The following is a 21,018-nucleotide window of genomic DNA, read 5'->3' on the forward strand; positions in this document are numbered from 1 at the left end:
CATCAATTAAAGCACAGTGTTGAAAACCTTTTAAAACAACTTGCAATCACAGAAATAAGGCGGGTCCTGAAAATATACACCCCAGTTTTCAAAAGCCAGGGTAAACAGAAGAGTCTGCAGGCTTTGTTGAAAGATGTATAACAAAGATTCCAGATGTAGCCCTGTTGGGAGGAAGTTCCAAAACCTGGGTTGCCATAGAGAAAGCCTTCTGCCAGGCTACCACCCTGGAGTTGATTGGGATGACTCTATGGCTGTTGATGAGCTCCTGGATGAGGCTTTCCTGCAGCTTGTAAATCCATTCCTCTGCTTCATGAAAGTCAGTGTTGATCTATTTAACGATTTTTGAAAATTCTCATCTCTATTCACTGCAGAGGAGCTGCCTCACTGGGTGCTGTCGGCAATGAAGTGTCTGGCAAGTTGTAAGTATCGTTTGATTTCAGTGTGATTAGGGAAACCCCCCCCCCTTTTCTGTTTTAAGAAAGCCACTTTGACAAGGGCAAATAAGGCTTCATTCATCATTACAATCCGCAGTGTGAGGCTGTCCGTTTGTCACGGGCTAGTTGGACGCAGAGGAATAGTGGGAGGAACCAGCTGGGGAACCACCAAGGGAAGAAGGCTCAGCCCGTGGATTGGTAGTAGGACACCGATGAGTGGTCAGAGGGAGAAAAAGGAGAAGACTGGGAAGAGGATGGGTTGGAAGCTGAAGGCAACAGGGCTTAGGTAGCAGGGAAAGTGTAGCAGAGAGAAGTCGAGAATCAGAGGCGGAATCTGAAGCAGAGAGGAGGGAGGCCAAGAGGCAGAGATGAGTCGGGTTGGTGAAGGATCACTGGTGTCTCCCCCTCCTGCTGTGAGAAGCTCCCCTCCCGGCATCCCAGGACCAGAAGACGTATGAAGAGGGAGGAGCAGAGACAGGCGTAGTCTCAGATTGCTTGGGAAGACCCCGGGGGAGGCTAAAGCAACAGTGGGAAGGCAGAAACCTTCATTCTTAGCAACTGCTTCATGTGGGCAAGACCTGCTGGAGAAGAGCTGCTGTGCTCATTTGTTCTGACACTCCTGGGCAGATCCTGTTTTTGCTAATAGAGAGTTAACTCCAACTCGCTCTGTCAATAAGGCTTCATTCATCATCACACTCTGCACAGTGTTGTTCCTTCCCTGTTTGCTCAGTAAGGACAGAGGTCCAAGCTCACATGGGTGGAACTTAGTTCATAGTAGAGTATCCCATTCCTACTACCTTGACTTCAAATTTTGTATTACTGGAGAGCCCTAGGAACTGCCCAGTGGATCAAGACGTTCAGGACGACAAGAAAACTGTCTTGCATAGAGTCACAGGGAGCACAATAGGTTAGGATTCTGCTTCATCATTGACTAAGCCCCAGCTCAGCAGCTTTATAGCCCTACCCCTTCCTCTTCCTCTTCACACATATGGCTCTGGGATGCTTGGCTGCTTATTTGGAAACATTGGCTGCTCATCAGTTATGGGTATCTTGTGTGGTAGTCCTCATCTTAAATCCTCATGCTGGGCATTGGCCTGCTATGATGTATCACATGATCAACCATCACCCAGAATTGACTGATATGGGCAGCTACGTCTGTGTGATTTTCCATCTGAAGCAATCTTTGTGAAGATCTCCCTCCATGTACAATGCTTTCATGGGATGTGAGCCACTAGAAGCCCCTGGGCCAAATCCCCCACCCGCCCACTATGCCAGAGTATATGCCATGTGGTCCTCCTCACATTCCCATCCTAGAGGGGAAAGTAATACTGAGAAAGCAGCATCTCTGCCAACCCAATTTGTTGTGGAGAATTCACCGGGGCAGGATTTGTTCTGTATACAGCGTATAAGAGTTTAATGTGTATATGGGGTTATATGAAGGGTTAAGCTTGAAATACTAAGTGCCCATTGATGCATTGAAGTTCTTTAGTTGCGTAAGACTGGTCTGGGGGAAAGCTGGGCTCTGGCATGGAGTTGGAGGGTTGTACCATTTCATTTCTGATTGGCTTGCAGGGTAGAAATCCTTGGTCACTCATTGGTCAGAAAAAGTGTTCTGAGGAAGAGGCAGAGTTCTAGCCTACTCTGATCTGATGAATGTCACACAGTTCCCCCCTCCTGTCAAATAATTTGTCTGTTTCCTCTTTGCTCTTGTGGACACACCAATACTGAGTAGAAATGTAACTGTTGATAATTTCTGTCGAAGAAGAAATGCCATTCATTTCTTCTCTCTCCTTTGTGCCCATCACAATAGGGCCCAGGTGTCCGGATCTGAAACAACCGACATACTCAGGATTTGAACGAGATGTCTTCAGAACCATAGCGGATTACTATGGCCACATGAAGGAGCCTCTTCTCACTTTCCAGTTTTTTGATCTCTTCGTCAATGTGCTAGGTAAGAACCCTTTCCCTCTAGAGGTCTGTCACTCTTTGACTATTTCCCCCCGCTTTTTTTAACTTGTAAAGATGTGTCTCTTCATCCAGGCCTCGGGGGTTTCCCTGAGGTTGTTGGTTAGTCAGGCTGAGAGAACTGTTGAGTCGCAGAATGACCTGCCAATGTCTTCTCCAACCTTATCCAGATGTGGTCCAAAACATCTGGAGGGCACCTGGTTGGCAAATCCTGGTCAGTGGGGATGCTTTATTGCCCTCCTGTTTAAAGTTAATAGTTTTATGGCTGTCGTTTGCTTGAAGAAAAGTAGAAGCTGCTGTTTATTTGATAATACAGGCTTGGAAGCTTCTACTTATATTCCAGCAAAAGTAGGTAAAGGCCCCCTTCAGACCTCCCGTGCCCAACGTGGGAAGGTTGGGGGCACTGAGCAGGCAGGAAAGTTTTTGGGTAGTGACCAGGGGTGGGGTTACTTGCAGCCCTGGGCCTGCTGCACATGTCAAATTCAGACATAATGCTTGAGTGGCAGTTGTCCGTGTCTCTGGCGCGAGCTGTTTTTACCTTGTTGTGTTCTAAGTATTATAAACCACTGTGGAATTTGGAGATGATGGGTGGTATGAAAATTTGAATAAATAAATAAATACTTTGACTAAATAAATAAATTTCCTCTTTGGAACACAAACAGGATACAAATTAAAATTGCACAGGTGAGTTTTCGGGGAGCAATAAATCCAGCGGATAATGAGGAGCAAATGTTCATTAGCAAGTTCTAGAACAAGAAATGTACACATCTGGTAGTGAACAAGCAAGCAAATAATAATAATGATAATAAAAAACAGTACAAAAATTCAATGTCGAGCATTTCGCCGTCGTCCTTTTATTTGCAGCCTCCAAAGGGAGCCCAGAGCAGCTAACCTTGTACAAAAAAAATGCAATAGCAAAATGAAAACACTATAAACTATTTGTTTATTTAAAGCATGCCTGTATCGCCTCCAGTGGCAAGTCTTGATGTGTTATGCAACAATATTAAAATGCACATCAAGATATTAAAATACAGGAAGAAAATGCAACTAAAAAACCTAGGGGAGGATTAAAAAATCTTATAATAGAATGAGACCGAGAAGGCCTAGGAGCCCAAATGTATGTTTTTAAAAGACACCTGGACATCATTGGTGGTCTCCTAAACTCAGAGGGAAAATGGATCCGTCAAAAAGGCCCACTTTCTAGTGGCTCCTAGCCATGGTACCATAGCCTGCGCCATGACTAGGAGGGCTTCGTCCCCCATAATGACTGAGTAAGACAGGAGTAGGGAACCTCAGGCCTGAGGGGCAATGCAGCCCTGCAGACCTCCATGCCTGGCCCTTGGGGCTCTCCCTAGCTCCCATCTCACCTTCCCTAAGTCATGCCCCTCATTGCCTCTGCTCCATGACCTCTTCAAGCGTTCTTGCCTGGCTGGAACATGTTCTTGAGGCAATTGGTCTCCTCAGGCACAATAAGAAGTCAGAGTTTTCATTTTGTTTATGGCTTATATCCTGGTCTCCCTTTTCAGGGTAAGCCCAAAGCTAATAAAACAAAAACGACAGCCTCATTAATAAAAAATAATAATTCATTCACTTGTTTATTTGAATATGTATAAACCACGCTTACATAGGAAACATAGTAAGGCAGTGTACAACACAAAGCCACTGTAACATTGGTAAAAGTGTTACCAAGTCCAGAACGCTGTCGCCACCAAGCCACTAAAGAGACAGTGGGTGGAAGGGTAAAAAGAGTTAATTAAAAGCTGCAACAGTGAGTCTCAGCAGAATATCTCAAAAAGACTGAGTGTAGAGATCACAAAGCATTTACACCATTGTAGCAAGCACATGAATGTGTGAGTTCTTGCGTCACTGGGGAAACCCAGCCAGATGGGTGGGGTATAAATAAAAATAAATAAATATTATTACTATTACTTTTACTATTGCTATTAGCTAGGAATGTGTGTGGGCAAAGCATGCCTAAGTTCTCTTCTTGACTACAGAATAATTGCTTCCTGACCCTTATCCTGAATTCAGGCCAGCCCAGGCGTAACTGGCCTTGTAGTTGCAGCAGTGGGAACATCTTGTACTTGTGACTGGGAGTGTGTTTATGCAGACTCGGGGTTCAGCTGCATATGTGATGTGTAGACTTCAGTGTTACCATAACCTCTTGAGTTATGGCACCCAGGTATCAGAAATATGTGCTACATAAACAAACTGTGAGAGAACATGAGCAAAGATGTGGGCTGGGCTGGGCTGACTGTGGGTCCTGACATCTGGCCCCAGGTCATGGGATCCAGCTGGGTCCCAATTCAGGGAATCCAGCTATCAAAAGCACCAGCAACACACATGTCAACAAAAACTAGTTGATTTTTTAAAATAAAAAAGTCAATTTCAAAGGCAGTCTGGAATTCCAGCTGAACAGTGCCATCTTTGAAATACGTGTGGTGGAAAATAAGGATGCCTCCCACTGTTCTTCTGTCCGTGAAAAGCTCCACAGGAGAGAGGACCTGTCACACTAAAAGCTCAGTGCCTCATAAAGGCTGACTGAACCTCAGGGGCATTTGGGAGCACCAAAAACGGCCTGTCGAAGGATCTCAGCAACTGAGGTGGGACACTACTGGCATATTAGCAGTACATGTGAAAAGGATCTAGGGGTCTTAGTGGACCACAAGCTTAACATTGTCGACAGTGTGATGCAGCAGCCAAAAAAGCTAATTCTATTCTTGGCTGCATCAATGGCAGTCTAGTGTCCAGATCAAGGGAAGTAATAGTACCACTCTATTTTGCCTTGGTCAGACCACAGCTGGAATACCGTGCCCAGTTCTGGGCACCACAATTTAAGAAGGATGTTGACAAGCTGGAACACGTGCAGAGGAGGGCAACCAAGATGGTCAAGGGTCTGGAAGCCAAGCCTTATGAGGAATGGTTGTAGGAGCTGGGTATTTTTAGCTTGGAAAAGAGGATACTGAGAGGAGATATGATTGTTGTTGTTGTTGTTTAGTCGTGTCCACTCTTCGTGACCCTATGGACTAGAGCACTCCAGGCACTCCTGTCTTCCACTGCCTCCCGCAGTTTGGTCAAACTCATGTTAGCAGCTTTGAGAACACTGTCCAACCATCTCATCCTCTGTTGTCCCCTTCTCCTTGTGCCCTCCATCTTTCCCAACATCAGGGTCTTTTCCAGGGGGAGATATGATAGCCATCTTCAAATATATTAAGGGCTGTCACGTGGAAGAGGGAGCAAGCTTGTTTTCTCCTTCTCTGGAGGGCAGGACTTAAACCAATGGCGTCAAGTTACAAGAAAGGAGATTCTGACTAAACATCAGGAACACTTCTGACAATAAGAGTTGTTTTACAGTGGAATGGACTTCATCGGAAGGTGGTCGACTCTCCTTCCTTGAAAGGTTGGGTGGCCACCTGTCATGGATGCTTTAGCTGAGATTCCTGCATGGCTGGGGTTGGACTAGATGACCCTTGGGGGGGTACCTTCCAATTCTGCAATTTGAAGATTCCATAAGCAATCAGGCAACTTTGAGGTGCTTTGGGCCCAAGTTGTTTAGGGCTTTGTGAATTACCACGAGACCCTTTCACACTCGCAATGCCCCTGGAAGAACACTGCCAGTGCCCCACCAGTGCCAGTGCCCCACTAGGTTTTTCCAGCCACTCTGGACGTTTTCTAGCAGAATATAAAACACAATAAATCATATGGACGTGAAGGGTGTCAGTCTGTGTGCAGAGGGGGATTGGTTGCCCCAGGTCTCAGGTGGGTGTAAAGTTACTCCACTGCTGGAGGCATGGCTAGGGATTGAAGGGAAGAACTTTGACCTGGGATTTCTCCCAAGCCTGGAGATGAAACCTCTTTTCAGGGAGGCAGTGCAGATGAGAAGAACAGAAAGGTATGGGAATATTGGATTTGTTTTTAATTCTTTTTTTGCTTTTGTTTTTGGTTTTGATGCATTGTGTGTTTTGCATTTTTTTTTTACTTTTTGTTGACTTGTATTGTTTAATTTCTTTTTTCGCTCTCTTCTTTTTCTGTTTTTCTGTAAATTTTAAATTCTTAATAAATATCATTTAAAAAGAAAAGAAAAAGAGAAGAGCAGAAAGGTTGCAGCTACTGCGGTTTTCTTGAAACTCTAGGAATCTACTGCACCCTAAACATGGTTATGCTAATTCCCGAAAGATATAACTGTTAAAAGTCAGAGTTTACCAGTCTTGAACGATCGTGTTTACTATCTCAGGAGATGTTTTGAAATTCAAGGTTGCAGTGATGTGGGAACTGAATCATTTCTTAGTGATTCAGAGCTGCTGCCATTTGTCTTTGCCTGCAACTGCAAATTTATTTGGCGGTTCACACTCAGCCCTGGGAGTGAACCCTGAGCTACTGGATGTGTCACAAATGCACAACAATTTTGCCGCCTTCTCCAACACCTGTGCAGGAAGCCAAGCTCCGGCACACCATTTTATTCTAGAACATATGTAGTTATTGCTAATTATCTTTGCAAGGGGCCACCACTCCTGGCCAGGTACAGGGCGGCAGTCCATGCACGTAGCTTCTCTCTGGGAGATTGTCAAAAGAGATTAAAACTTTTGCACCGTGTTTTCATTTCTTGCGCAGGCTGTGGGCTAGGCAGAATCTAGAGCAGGGATGGGGAAATGGTTCATCAGGCAACCATGTGCTGCTCATGCAGTTTGAAATCAAAGGCACAGTGATTTGCAATCCCCAGTGATTAGCCCCATGCACAGAACTCTATACAAGCCCCAGCAAGACTCATGCTCTACCATAGTGAGTTCATATATTGTTCAGTTGTAGGGCCAGGGCATTTAGCATGGCCAGAACAACCTTGTGAGCCAAATGTGGAAGCCTGCAACCTTAATTAGGCCGGTTCTGCGGATTTCAAGGTTACGTGTACCTAGAATATGCTAGGCTCGGCGATCTATCAGTGCAGGGCAGCAAGGTTATGGATTGAACCTCAAAACCATTTACCACTGAAGAAGAGTTTGGATTTGATATCCTGCTTTAAGGAGTCTCAAAGCGGCTAACATTCTCCTTTCCCTTCCTCCCCCACAACAAACACTCTGTGAGGTGAGTGGGGCTGAGAGACTTCAGAGAAGTGTGACTAGCCCAAGGTCACCCAGCAGCTGTATGTGGAGGAGCGGAGATGCGAACCCGGTTCACCAGATTACGAGTCTACTGCTCTTAACTACTACACCACACTGGCTCTGGGAGCCACACTGGGCCATAGGAGCGAAAACTCAGGCTTTTTATAGAATTTATTTTATGTTGTCTCTGCTAATATGACTTTGATACTTCATTATGTTTGACTTGGGTGAGGTTACAGGGAACCAGGCAGAGGGCCTTCTCAGTAGTGGAACGCCCTCCCATCAGATGTCAAGGGAATAAACAACTATCCGACTTTTAGAAGATATCTGAAGGCAGCCCTGTTTAGGGAAGTTTTTAATGTTTGAAGTTTTATTCTGGTTTTAATGTTCTGTTGAAAGCTGCCCAGAGTGGCTGGGGAAACCCCAGAGCAGAGTAGAAATAATAAATTATTATTATTATTTCACATGCAGTTGGCAGAGTTTGGCTTGCATTCTCCATCAATTAGAAGATTTCTGTGTTGAAATAAAAAAAAAGATTTATGAAGGATATGTTTGTGAATTGTACATATACTTTTTAGAGGTATATGTACTATATATGCCTTTTATGGTTAGTCTGCTGGCTTGCTGACATTTCATTTTTGGCTGAAATTAATTTCTCCTTTATATAGCTCTCTCTCTCACACACCCCTTAAAACCTGTTGGATAAGAGTTTGACTGTAAAGCTAAATGGTATGTTTGGAATGGGATGTGAGATTTATGTACATTAGTATCTTGAGAATTCTTCATGGTAATTATGATATAGTAGCATCTATATGCAAAAAACAGGTGTGTCTAGATCCTGCCCTGAAGGGGCCTACAATCTAAAAGAGGTGCAGGGAAACCACAGAGAAAGGCAGCAACAGAGGGCAATGAAAGCGGGAGATGAACATGTACTTAACTTCTGTGATGGACAGACCTTGGGTCATCTTCCTGCAGACCCAGAAGAGACTGGGTGAAGTGTCAGCCAATCAGGAGGGAGAGAAAAGTTAAGAGAGAGAGAACCTGTTAGCAAAACTGACAGATAAGGCTTGGTTGGAGCCTAGACTTGACTTGCATGTTGCCCTGAGAGACTTGCATGTTGCCCTGAGAGATACTGCTGGTCTCTTATGGTTATAGGACTGAGAGAAGGCCTTGGACTCAAATTCTCCTTCCTCCTCCTCTCTTCAGGATCACAAAGTTCCCTCCCGCCCTTTCAACAATAGATTATTGTTTCTTCTGTGCCCTGGCACTCACTGTGGTTAAAGCTAATGAGGTTTCTCACTGCAAATAGCCAGAGCTTGAGCTGATTTGCAAACTATGGTTAACAAGGCGATTCTGGTTTCTGCTAACCATTGAATAGTGTGCCAGTAGATGTCTTGCCTGCAAGAATTAGACCTCCCCCCCCCCCTTTGGAAAATAAGCTGTGAGAAGCGTCCGACATTGAAGTGTGCTCTCCTTCCATGTTCTCCAACCCAGGTCTCCTGCAGAAAGAGAAGCTGGCCATTGAAGCTCTGCGGGTTTGCTGCCTCCTCCTTCCACCAGCGAACCGCCGAAAGCTGCAGCTGCTGATGACTCTGTTGGCCAGGATTGGCTCAAATAAAGATCTGCCACCCCTCTCAGATACAGTCGGGACGAGAACGCTGGTGAGCGTCTTCTGGGAACTGAGAGACCGAGCTGGGCTTGCGAAATCTTCCTGGAATTGCTTTGGGGGAAAGACTCTCCTTAGTTACAAAAAAGAAAGCAGCAAAGTATTTAACCGAGGGTGTGGCGTGGAAGTTCTCCCTTTCTCTGCCTGTGTAACATGAATCGCCAGGTTGCAACCTGCAGCAGACGCTGTGTGTTTGATAGAGCTGACAAGAGTTAGCAGCTGTGGGTTCTCCCACCCAGTTCCCATCGCTGCCCTCTGTCTGTCTCTCTCCCCATGCATTTCCTGCTGCACAGCATCAGACATACTGTGTGCTGCAGGGAGTGGGAGCTGATAGGGAAGGGCAGGACAGGGGGAGGAATCTCTCCTCCAGTTTTGTTGGCGCTCATTCTCAGGTTGCAGCCTGGCTTTCACCTTGCCTTCTCTAGGAAACCTCTCCCCTCCCCCTCCCCAGTGGCAGCTTCTGTCTTGTTCAGCTGTTGACAGTTCTGGAAGCAGGTCTTCAATGGCACCAGCACTGAACCAAAGTGCTCAGCCATCTTTGAGGGTGGATGGGACCAGGAAGCCCAGGGGTCAGCAGGTGTTTGATGGGGATCCTCTGGTAGATCTCTTGCTCATGTACAGTAGGTAGACAAAAATGTCTCAAATAGCTTTTTTAAAAAGTGACTCCCCTAATGCTGATTAGGCGGCTGAAATGAAGAAAACTTGGAGGTAGCCAGGAATGTTGTTGTGCGTCAAAGGTCTGTGAGCTGAGATTGGTTCTGAAAGTTGAAACGAATCCCTGGGCTCAGCAGCTGCTCAGAGGCACCCTGCTGTTTAATTCAAAGTGTACATCTTTTGCACCTGGGTCCTGTTGGTGGATTTTGGGGGTTCTAGTCAAGCACAAAGTACCTCCTGAAAATCTGAAGTCTGTGCTCCCCTTTTGCAAGCCACTTTGAGAGTGTTTGGTATGGCAAGAATGGGGAAGACCCATGAATAAGAAAGTGTTGTTGTGATAACCAGTCTTCTTTTGTTTCAGATGGTTCAGTCCTTTTCTCGCTGTATTCTTTGCTCCAAGGATGATGTGGACTTGGATGAACTTCTGGCTGCTAAACTGGTGTCATTCTTGATGGACAAATCTCAAGAGATCTTAAGCGTACCTTGTGCCCTGAAAGCTAAAATAGAGGAGCATGTAGCACATCTCCAAAGGGTCCAGGTGAGAGCTGTAGAACAGAAATGTCTTCTCCCCAACTCAGTTCTTTATTACCTTCTTAAAACCAAACCAGTTCTTCTCATGCAACAAATAAAGTGACATGTAGCTATAATCCAATAAGCATTTATCAGGGAGTAAGCACCACTGAATTGAGTGGGTCTTATTTCTGAGCATTTGTATTGTTAAGGTTGCTGCTCTAGAATTGCTACATTTCTTGTTTGTTTTGTCCATATCTTCCATTGCCACACTTTGGCCATTAATGCCTGTGAGCCTCTGGACCACCTGTGGGCAGCAGGCAGCTCTTTCAGGCCTTTCTTATAGCCTGCTACAGATTGCCCAACCAGGGCTCCACTATCAAAATAACCCCATACTAGCATTCTTGTTCCCCATGGCCTGCCAAACAGCTGGGGGTGGGGGGAAAGGATGAAGGAATCATACAGCAGAGGCACATGATGGCATAACTAAGATTCCATCCTACGCCTTCCAGTTGCCCAGCTGATTTGGTAACGGGAACAACCAGCAGGGCTTGTGCTCCCTCATGCTTCTTGGTTGCTTCCAGTTCCGTCAGTTGGACATGGGGTAGGAGGTAGGGTACAAGGTTGGACGAGGAGGAAGGGCACATTTGTGACAGTGTGCAGGGGAAAGGCTGTGTGTGAAAGAGAATTGGACCAGTGGTGGAGACCCCACCTTCCAGCGACACATTTAAAATGCCATAGAATGTTAATCAGCCCAAGGCCTGGTTGAATGAAGGCTCCAGGCATCCCTGAGGAGAGCATTCCATGAACTGGGAGCCACCACAGAAAAGGCCCATTCTCATTTTGCTGTCCTCTTGCTGTCCTCTAGACCTCTTGTGGGAGAGGCACATGAAGAAGGGCCTCAGATGATGATGGCAGGGTCCACCCCTCTCCTCATGTTCCCACAACACTCCCTTTTCCCTCGAGTGTGCCCAGAGGAGGGGAACCAGGATAGAACCAAGTTTTGTGAGGATCAGTTGAAAGAATTGGGCATGTTTAGCTTAGAGAAGAGGAGGCAAAGGGGGGACACAATAGCAATCTTAAAATATCAGAAGGGCTGCCTCGCAGAAGATGGCGGAGGCATGTTCTCTGTTGCTCCAGACAAGAACCAGTGCATAGAAGTTGGCAGGGAAGCAGGTGCCAGCGCCAACACTAATAGCAGAAACTGCTTTAACAATGGAACAGACTGGCTTGGGAGGTGGTGGTGCACTCTCCTTTGCTGGAGGTGTTTAAGCAGAGGTCGGATGGCCACCTGCCAGGGATGCAGTAGCTGCATGCTGTGTTGTGGATCCTGAATTGACCACGAAGTTGCACTGGATAGGGAACCTCCAGCCTGCAGGCCAGTCTTGGTGTCAGAGGCTGACTGGCTGCAGAGGAGTGGAAGAAGGCACCAGCTTTGGTGGTGAGATGACAATGAGGGAGCAGACTGGGAGGAGGAGGTGTCAGAAGCAGAAGAGGTAACAGGGTTTAGTGAGCAGGGAGAGGCTGTGGCAGAGAGCAGTTTAGACTCCCAGGCTGAAGCGGAGGCTCGGAAGGAGTGGAGTCAAGCTGCTGAAGAATCCAAGGAGTCTCCTCCTCCTGCGACCCCTAAAAAGACATAGAAATGAAAAGAGCAGAACAGAGATTGGTTGTGCGCCAACACAGTTTGAGATTGCTTGGAAAAGACCCCAGAGAGGAGGAGCCTTAGAAAGGGGTGGGATAGTGGGGACCTTCAGTCTTCACAACTGCCTCATTGGGGCAAGACCTATTGGGAAGTCCCTGGAATCACTAGGCCTGAGCTGTTTTGGATTCTTTGAATAAATAGATAACTTAGTTTTTAAAAAAATATTTTAAAATACTTTAATAAATAGTTAACCTTGTTTTTTATTGCTGACTTGACTCAGGCTCCTGACACTTGGCGGCCCACCAGCCTTCCCCGTTTGGGGCTGCAAAGTGTCAATCATAGCCACTCAGCCCTACACCTGACATCACACAGATGAAAGCTGGGCTTGTCCAAGGTCTGATCTGTGCAGCTCCCAAAGCACCCGGCAGCCAGTTGGTTGTTTGGAGCCTCGGAAGCACCACACAAAGCCGGAACCCAGTGCTAAGCAGGATCACAGTGGGTGGCGCTGTGGTCTAAACCACTGAGCCTCTTGGGTTTGCCGATTGGAAGGTCAGTGGTTAGAATCCACACGACGGAGTGAGCTCCCGTTGCTCTGTCCCAACTCCTGCCAACCTAGCAGTTTGAAAGCACGCCAGTGCAAGTGGATTAATCACTGTGGCTGGAAGGTAAACAGCGTTTCCGTGTGCTCTGGCTTCCGTCACAGCGTTCTGTTGCGCCAGAAGCAGTTTAGTCATGCTGGCCACATGACCCGGAAAGTTGTCTGTGGACAAACGCCGGTTCCCTCGGCCTGAAAGAGAGATGAGCGCCACAACCCCATAGTTGCCTTCGACTGGACTTAACTGTCCAGGGGTCCTTTACCTTTCTACCTTTACTTACTCTCCTTTCACCTCAGCTGAACTTGCTTAGCGCTGGGCCTTGCCTTATTTATCTTGTACCCGTCAAGTGGTGGGAAGGTGGAGGAAACAACTGCTTTGCCAGCCCTCAACTGGAAATTCCCATGCAAGGAATTTTGACAGGTGGGTGGCAGTGCTTACCTGCCAACTTTGGCCCACAGGGCTGATCCGTAGAGCCAAAAATGTTCTCCCATCCCGGCCCTGGGCCTTGGAAGCTCCTTTCTAATCCTTTAATCCTTTGGTCCTAAGTCACTTTGGCATCACCTGCAACACAAGATGAAAATAACTCATCCAGTGGCATCTACCCACAAGCCAAGATGCAAATGTCTTTCTCACACAATTTATTTTTTTACTATTACTCCTGCATTTGTGTGCCTCTTTTCAACCGTGTCCCCAAAGCGGCTTACAACATCCGTTCTGAAAAGCTAAGATGAAAGGCGCAGTTAATAAAACGCAGCACAAAAGACAAGGCGATTTCTAAAACGAGCGTAGGTCCCTGTGGAGAGAGGCCTGGCAAAATAAAAATATTTCGCTGCTCCTGCATCTCTCTTGCAAGAGGGAATTTGACAAGCAAGCGATAGCACCTAAAGGTCCTGCAGTGTTGGCTGTGTATATCTCCTGATCTCAAATCATAACCATTGAGGGAGGCGTGCACAAAAGATTTTATCCTGGGATACCAAAATTTAAGCTCCTTTTCTCAGCATACCTCCCACCTGTTCTAACACAGATAAAATATCCAGGAGCTGATGCAGATTCGACCTTGCCTGCACCGTCGTTTTGTCATCAGATCAGCGCAGATGAGTTTGAACACCAAAGAACAAATGGCTCCCAAGAACCCTTGGTAGGTTTGTTGGAAGAAATTGTGATGAATCGGGAGATGTCCATCAAGGAGAAGAAGAAAAAGTTGAAGCAGGTAAAATAAATGGTCAAAATTTCTCTTTTAAAGCTTTCCTCTTCACATTGTTCCCCAGCCCCAAAAAAGGATTTTGATGTGATATTTACTCTTATCTATCATGGGGAATGGTAAATAGGCGTCTTCCGGTCTTCGTTTCTTCCTCTGTCCCTTCTATCTGTCACCTTTGAATCTGCTTGTGTTGGTTCTGATCCTGTAAACTCACTGGAAGATTTTCATGGCATGAGAACATCTGCAAATATTTGTGTGACAAGAGCATACGTATTGCATATGTAAATATTCCCACTAGTGCTACAGAAAAAAAAACCCTTGATGTTTGTAAAGGGAAACATTTGCAAAGCAGGGGTGGTTTAGGGACCAGGGATCCCCACCCCTGCTCTCTTTACATGAGATCAGGATCCTGGTCCTGGCAGGTTTCCCAGTCATTTTTCAAGCACCTCACCCCCACAACAAACACAGCTCTGTATGTGTGTGGGCCCTGTACGGATTGTTTTTAAAATCACTTCTTTATTCCATTTATATCCCACCTTTTTCCTCCAAGGAGCTCAGGGTAGCATACGTGCTTTTCACAACAACCCTCCGAGTTAGAATAGACTGTGACTGGCCCAAGGTCACCCAGTGAACTTTATGGCTGAATTGGAACTGGAGCTCTGGTCTTTCAGGCACGGACAGGAATTTTTCTGGCAGGAGAAGGCAGGCTAATTTCTCCCTCACACACAGATGAGAAGAATATGTACACGTTGTCTCATATCTCAGCTCTACAAGTGCTAGTTCTTCCGGTCTGGGTTTGCCCCCTCCCTTTTGGATGCTTATGCATTGCAGGGCTTGGACTAAGACGATCAGCTATACAGTTCTGTGACTCGGTTCTCCCAGTCTGACACGCCTAAGTACTACACCATGGTGGTTCTAATTAATGCATGTAGTTTTGTATCCATAATTAAAATATATCATAAACAGGGCTATTAAAACAGTGTTACAGTTGCAACAACAGTAAAAGCAGGAGGTTCATTTCAGGAGATTAGGAGGAGGATAGGTATGTCTCCAAGAGTTGGTGGAATTTCAATACCAAAAGTGGTGTGCTCTATTTCAGCAGGGAGAACATTTCACAACACTGGTGCCACCAACCGAAAAAAACCCTGCTTCTATGTCCTCACAAGCCTGATAGCCTTCAGGATGTGGCAAAACCAACTGGGTTCCATTTGTTAACCATAATACCCTTTCTAGACATAATAGGCCTCCTGGTTCACATGACAGTATGGGATGTCATTATCGTAAGGTCCCTAAATATAGGCTTGCCTAGCAGAAATGTTATACCAATTTATGGTTTAAATGCAGTTTGTGTGGTGTTAAATACCACACTGTACTTTCATGGCTTAGACGCCATCAGTTACAAACTTGAGGGTAGTGAAAGTGTGGAACTCCTCCAGAATGAGGCAGTTTAAGAATGGTTTGATTCCCCTTTTAGGGCTCACAGCCCTCAGAAGGTAGCTTACAGGACTTGAAAATACAGGTGAGAGCTGGAAAGGGTCCACCACCTTTTGTGTGGGACAAGGGTTAAGATCCCCTCTGATAGTATTTTTCTTTTCTTCTGCTTTTTCTCTTTTCTTTCTTTCTTTCTTTCTTTCTTTCTTTCTTTCTTTCTTTCTTTCTTTCTTTTATATTTTAGTGTGTTTTGTTTTCTCTTCTATTTTTATTTACCGTATTTTTCGTCCCATAGGACGCACCTAGTTTTTTTGGGGGGAAATAAAGGAAATCCCCCCCCCTTTATTTCCCCCCCAAAAGCAGGTCAGGGAAACCGAACCAGGTCGGGGGACAGCGGGATGGCGGCGCTGCGCCTCCCTGCTGTCCCCCGAGCTTGTGGGGCTGGCCGATGTCTGCCTGGCACGAGGGGCGCCCTGCTTCAGGTTGCCCCGCGCGCCGGGCGGCAGGCTGCTATCCGCAGCGTGGGGAGCCCTGCGGGGAACTCCTGCAGGGCTCCCCACGCTGCGGATGTCTGTCCGGCACGCGGGGCGCTCTGCTTCAGGGTGCCCTGCCCGCCGGGCGGCAGGCTGCTTTCCGCAGCGTGGTGCGCACCGACCCCTCTCGCTCTCCAAGCTTCAGCGAAAGCCTGCATTTGCCCCATAGGATGCACCCAGATTTCCCCTTCATTTTTGGAGGAGAAAAAGTGCGTCCTATAGGGTGAAAAATACGGTAGATTAGTTTGGCTTTTATTGTATTGTGCGTTGAAAAGTTTCATACTGATTTTTTTTTAAAGAAAATACAGTTACAACAGACACAGACACACACACACTGAAAAATTAACAGCTAAATGTATTTCTGAGTACAAACTATTTAGCCAAATGCAGACTTGTATAAACATGTTTGTTTTTTTTTAAAAAAGACCAAAAAAAGAGACCAGCAATGGTGAGGCCACACACACCTCCCTGGGGAAGGAGTTCAAAGGGTGTTGCCATTGAGAAATCCCTATAAGCTCTTGCTGCAGGCCCAGAGAGGAGGCTTTCAGATACTTGGGCCAGCTCATACAGGTGTACTGGTCCTTCAGATAACATCCCCCAGATGTTATCATTTTAAAGTCAGCACTTTAAAATGGGGGAAAATGGGTGACCAAGTTAACCAGTACGCAAGAGGTGAGATAAGATAAGTGTGCCCAACTTTTGCAAAGGTTCCCACTACCACATTGCTCTGCAGTTTCAGTTTCCAAATCCTCTGCAAGAGCAGCTTCAGGCACAGTATTACTGTAATCTAAGATGGATTTAACTGGGGGTGGATCACAGTGGCTAGGACTGTTTTTCCGAAACTGGGCTGCACTACTGACCTAGCCCTTGCCGGTCAAAAGCACTCTTGGCAAGCAATGCCACCTGCAGCTCCCTTGTACCTATTCACAGACTGTTCACCCCATCAGAATCAGATTCAAATCTCCATGCAGATTAGCAGATTTCCCCAGCTGCAGTACTTTCCTCTTATCTGGATACAGATCCAGCTTTTCGAGTCCTCTTCCATCTCAGTACTGCCCCCAGGTGGCTCAAGGTATCACCTGCCTTCCTAGAATTAAATGAAAGTTTAACTGCATGCCATTTGTATACAGTGGTACCTCGGGTTACATACGCTTCAGGTTACAGTCTCCACTAACCCAGAAATAGTGCTTCAGGTTAAGAACTTTGCTTCAGGATGAGAACAGAAATCATGCTCCAGCAACGTGGTGGCAGCAGGAGGCCCCATTAGCTAAAGTGGTGCTTCAGGTTAAGAACAGTTTCAGGTTAAGTACGGACCTCCAGAACGAATTAAGTACTTAACCCGAGGTACCACTGTATTGATGAAGCCTCAGCCCAAACCTCTAAATGAGTTCTCCCAGCAGCTTTCTGTAGATGTTGAAAGGCACGAGGGGACAAGATGGGACCCCAGATGTTAGTGAGCAAAGAGTGGAACAAAAGTCTCCCAGCACAGCACTGTTATGCAGTAAGTTCCTCTGCCATAATGTTTGGCAAGAGATGAACGCATTCCCCACCCCCCCTTGTAGTCAGAGACTGGACATGTTCTGCTTGAATAAGCAAGCCACTTTCAAATGGCCCGAATAAATTCATTAGCTAATCTTTGCATGCTTCCTTTCTAGTTTCAGAAATCCTATCCTGAGGTGTACAAGGAGCGATTTCCTACTCCTGAAAGTGAAGCAGTTCTGTTTCCAGAAAAAAGCAAACAGAGACCAATGCTGTTGGGGTGGGCATTTAAAAAGCCTTTCCAGCCTTTTCAAAGAACAAGAAGCTTACGGATGTAAGACTCTGAATGAACTGCATCTCATTAATGACCAGGTTTGTGAATCTGGTACAGCTGGAATTTCGTTGACTACTGAAGTCACACTGAACGAGGGAAAATAATTCTGGGCAGCAAACTGTTGCGCTGAGCCATTATCAGTATTTTTCTTTTGTAAATCTACTCAGTTGGAGCCAGACTTAGCTATGCTTAAAGTTGACCCATGGAAAACAAGCGGACAAATTAGTCATGATTTCAATAGGCCTATGGTAATGACTAAAGTCTGGATCCAAGCCTTTGTGTTTCTTTCTTTTTTTAAACAATGAGCTGGTTTGATGATCGCATCTCAACAACATAAGATCGGAACAAGCTTTTTGGCTGTGCATGCTGTCCCTTTTGCTCCTCCCTTTAAACGAGCTATAACCAAACAAGGAAGCCTAATTAACTATAGTTTTCTATTTTATCTGAACTGGGGAGCTGTGGAACTTTGGAAGAGGCCGGGATCTTAAACCAGGGTTTGAAGTTCGCTCAATATCTTGGCTACTTTCAATCATGGTTAATTAAAGACTCCCTGCTTTAAAGACACAAAGGGGGAAGAGTGAAGGGGTTGTGTTCATGGGATAAACGCTCATTTATATATCTGTTACTACTTGGAGTGAACTGGTTGACATGACACTAAGCCAAACCATGCCTTAGCATGAGCTCATGTGCCTGAGGGTTCCTGGAGAGAAAACTGATCACTGTCTCTGCTGCTGCTGCTGCTGCTGCTGCTGCTCTGAGCATGCCATGGTTTAGTGTGTCATCTGAACCCAGGTTCATGGTTTGTCTCCTCTAGGCAAACCGTGAGCTGGAAACTTAAGAAGAAGCATTGAGTGGTTTGCCTGGAGTGCAGTGGCAGCAATCTCTCTGGAAACCTTCATGCTTACTTTGGAAAGCCTTAAAAGGAGCTTAAACTACTGTGTATATAGGCAATGTCGAATTTCTGAAGGGTGTAAAGTACTGTAATTACTTGAATGAACCTGAAACACTGGATAATTGTACTAGCTGTAGATCAGATAGTTAATTAAACTTTGTACTACTGATTTCAACAACAGGCTTGCGTTCTTGGTCACAGGCATGATGAAGAACAGCCATTTCAGAAAGGGACCTCGAGGTGCAGGATCATGCCTTCAGGTGCTCTACATGTGATCTCGATTGTAGAGCTAGACCAATCATGGAGAAATATTTTGGTCTTAGTTGTGGGGGGGGGGGGGCAGGGAGCGTTGTGGTGCCCCCTGCCTCTTGCTTGCACAGCTACTGGTGTTTTTTTTGCCACAGTCTGGAAAGTTTGCCTCCATCGCTTTCTACAGTTTTTCTCTCACGAACCCCTGCATTCTTTCTCACGCATGTAGGGCTCGTGTGGGTGCTGTCCTTAGGGAGAAGATGGCCACACACTTGAAACAATTCTATTGCTACAGAGACACCGCTTCCAGTTTGTACCTTTTGGTGCAGAAAACCCAACAGGAGCATATCATGACCAATGAATGGGTTCCAGCTCCTCTAAGCTGGTGTTCCTAACATAAAGACATGCAGTTTTTATCCTGCTTCCATTCTGCCAAGGTGCTCAGGCCCACAAACATGTGTCGTCTCTCCCCCCCCCCAACCCTTTATCATTGCAACAGTCCTGCGAGGTAGGTTAGCCTGAGAGAGAGAGAGAGAGAGAACGCAATCAGTAGGTCCAAGGTCACCTAATGGGTTTCATGGTTGAGCACTAACTTGAATGTGGATCCTTCAGCTCTGTACTAGGCACTCTGAAGTCTCTGTGTGTTCATACTGTAAATGTAACACTTTTGAATGTACCCCAAGATGCTGCACTTCTGAAACATTTCAAGGAATAAATCTTCCATGGTTTAAAGGGTTTTTGCTTCAGGCCCATTTTTATCTCACACTTCATGTGAGGGAGAATTTCCTGTTGAACTTTGTTGGCTTGCTTAGACAAAACTTGTAGCGGGTGCCGTTCGAGCTGAGCCATGCTTGCACTCCTAAGCACATATTCTAGAAATTAACTCTGTTGATTTAATTCCAGGTAAACTTAGCGTTGAGTTGCAATGGAGGCAGAGGAACCAACGTCATTTACAATAGAGCAATTTTGTGAATAAGCTTTTTTTTTTGAGAAACCCCTTGCTCACTGGATAAGGGACTCAAAGCAATTTTTTAAGCCTCTTTTCAGTGTGTCCCACCTGTAGCTTGAGGCGTGATACCAAAGCATTACCCCCTACTCAGTGCAAACCCCACTTGATTTACTGACAAGAGGCACTACAAGAGGGCATGTGCTATTCCACTGAATATTTCTACCTGCTAGAAAACTGACCCACGGCAAAGATCTATTTTCGCTCATTATTGGATGGTTTGCCTCCTCTCTCCCATTCCGTGGTAGGTCACTCACTTTTCCCTGAGAATGATTCTTCCCTTTAAAGTGTCTGTTGCAGGAAGTGAGGAACCTATGGTCCTCTAAATGTTGCTGGACTCCAGCCAACACAGCCAATGGTCTGGGATGATAGAAGTTGGGAGTGCAACAGCGTCTGGAGGGCCACAGGTTCCCTATCTACCATCTAGTCCAGTGTCCCAAACTTGGGTCTCCAGCTGTTTTTGGACTACAGTTCCCATCATCCCCGACCACTGATCTTGCTAGTGAGGCATGATGGGAGTTGTAGTTCAAAAAAATAGCTAGAGACCCAAGTTTGGGAAACACTGATCTAGTCTATCCAACAGTGGCTTAAGACTAGCAGAAAGGCCTTCTGCAAGGCAAAAGGGGTAGGGAGAAAGAGAAAAGGAGAGAGAGAGAGAAATTATTGTGGCACCTATAAGGCTAATAGATTTCTTGTTGCAGAAGCTTGTTGTCAAAAGACTGTGTCTGACAGCAAACAGGGCACAACCGAGCCTCTGGAATTTGTTTTGCTATGGGTATTATCATGGGAATTGGGGTTGCTTGTGTGTAAACCTCCACCTGCTCCGAACTGCATGAGGCGGTTGCGTTTTCCCCGGCTGAGCAGTCCCCCTTGGGCACGACTGCTTCAGTCGCTGGCAGAATCCGTCAGTGGGCGTTTCCTAAACTTCTTCCAACATAAAAATTCCTTAACGGACAGCCTCCTTCTCGCCTCTCTGCGCGGCAGAGTGGGCGTGCCTATCGGTGGTCCTCCACTCTCCTCACTGACCTCACTTGAAGAGTCTCGGAGCCTCCCCTCCGAAGTGCTCTCCAACCCTCCTTTCTTCCTGGTGTCACCTGATTTTCCTTCCCCCGCGGGAGCCCTCTCTCCTCCTGTACTGGTTCCCTCTCCGGCATCATTGGAGAGCCTCGCCTCTCTATTTTGCTCCGATGTCAGTTCCCTGACAGGTATTAACTTCTATATGAGAGAAACTAGTTTTCTGCTGGCCACTAGGCTTGTCAGGCCCCGCTCAAACCAGCACAAGGTTGTTGGGACTGGCTGAAGCTATAGAAGCACCCAATATGATAGGAGG

General features: G+C 46.2%; 1 protein-coding gene across 2 annotated transcripts in view; it reads left to right on the forward strand.

The window, feature by feature from the left end:
- DEPDC1B (DEP domain containing 1B) overlaps positions 1 to 19,417 on the forward strand; it is a 38,618-nt gene extending 19,201 nt beyond the window's left edge. Inside the window, exons 6-11 of one of the 2 annotated variants that reach the window (XM_077936340.1) lie at positions 372 to 419; positions 2,245 to 2,385; positions 8,990 to 9,156; positions 10,177 to 10,353; positions 13,588 to 13,773; positions 14,315 to 16,142. In XM_077936340.1, the coding sequence (XP_077792466.1) occupies positions 372 to 419; positions 2,245 to 2,385; positions 8,990 to 9,156; positions 10,177 to 10,353; positions 13,588 to 13,773; positions 14,315 to 14,395 (800 nt within the window). In that variant the 3' untranslated portion in view covers positions 14,396 to 16,142. Of the gene's footprint in view, positions 1 to 371; positions 420 to 2,244; positions 2,386 to 8,989; positions 9,157 to 10,176; positions 10,354 to 13,587; positions 13,774 to 14,314; positions 16,143 to 17,383 lie in introns of those variants that run through there. The other variant, XM_028748658.2, reaches the window with a different exon arrangement.
- Positions 19,418 to 21,018: the final 1,601 nt, after the last annotated feature.

The sequence above is a fragment of the Podarcis muralis genome, chromosome 11 (genome assembly GCF_964188315.1).
Source record: "Podarcis muralis chromosome 11, rPodMur119.hap1.1, whole genome shotgun sequence".
In the NCBI taxonomy this organism is placed as follows: Eukaryota; Metazoa; Chordata; class Lepidosauria; order Squamata; family Lacertidae; genus Podarcis; species Podarcis muralis.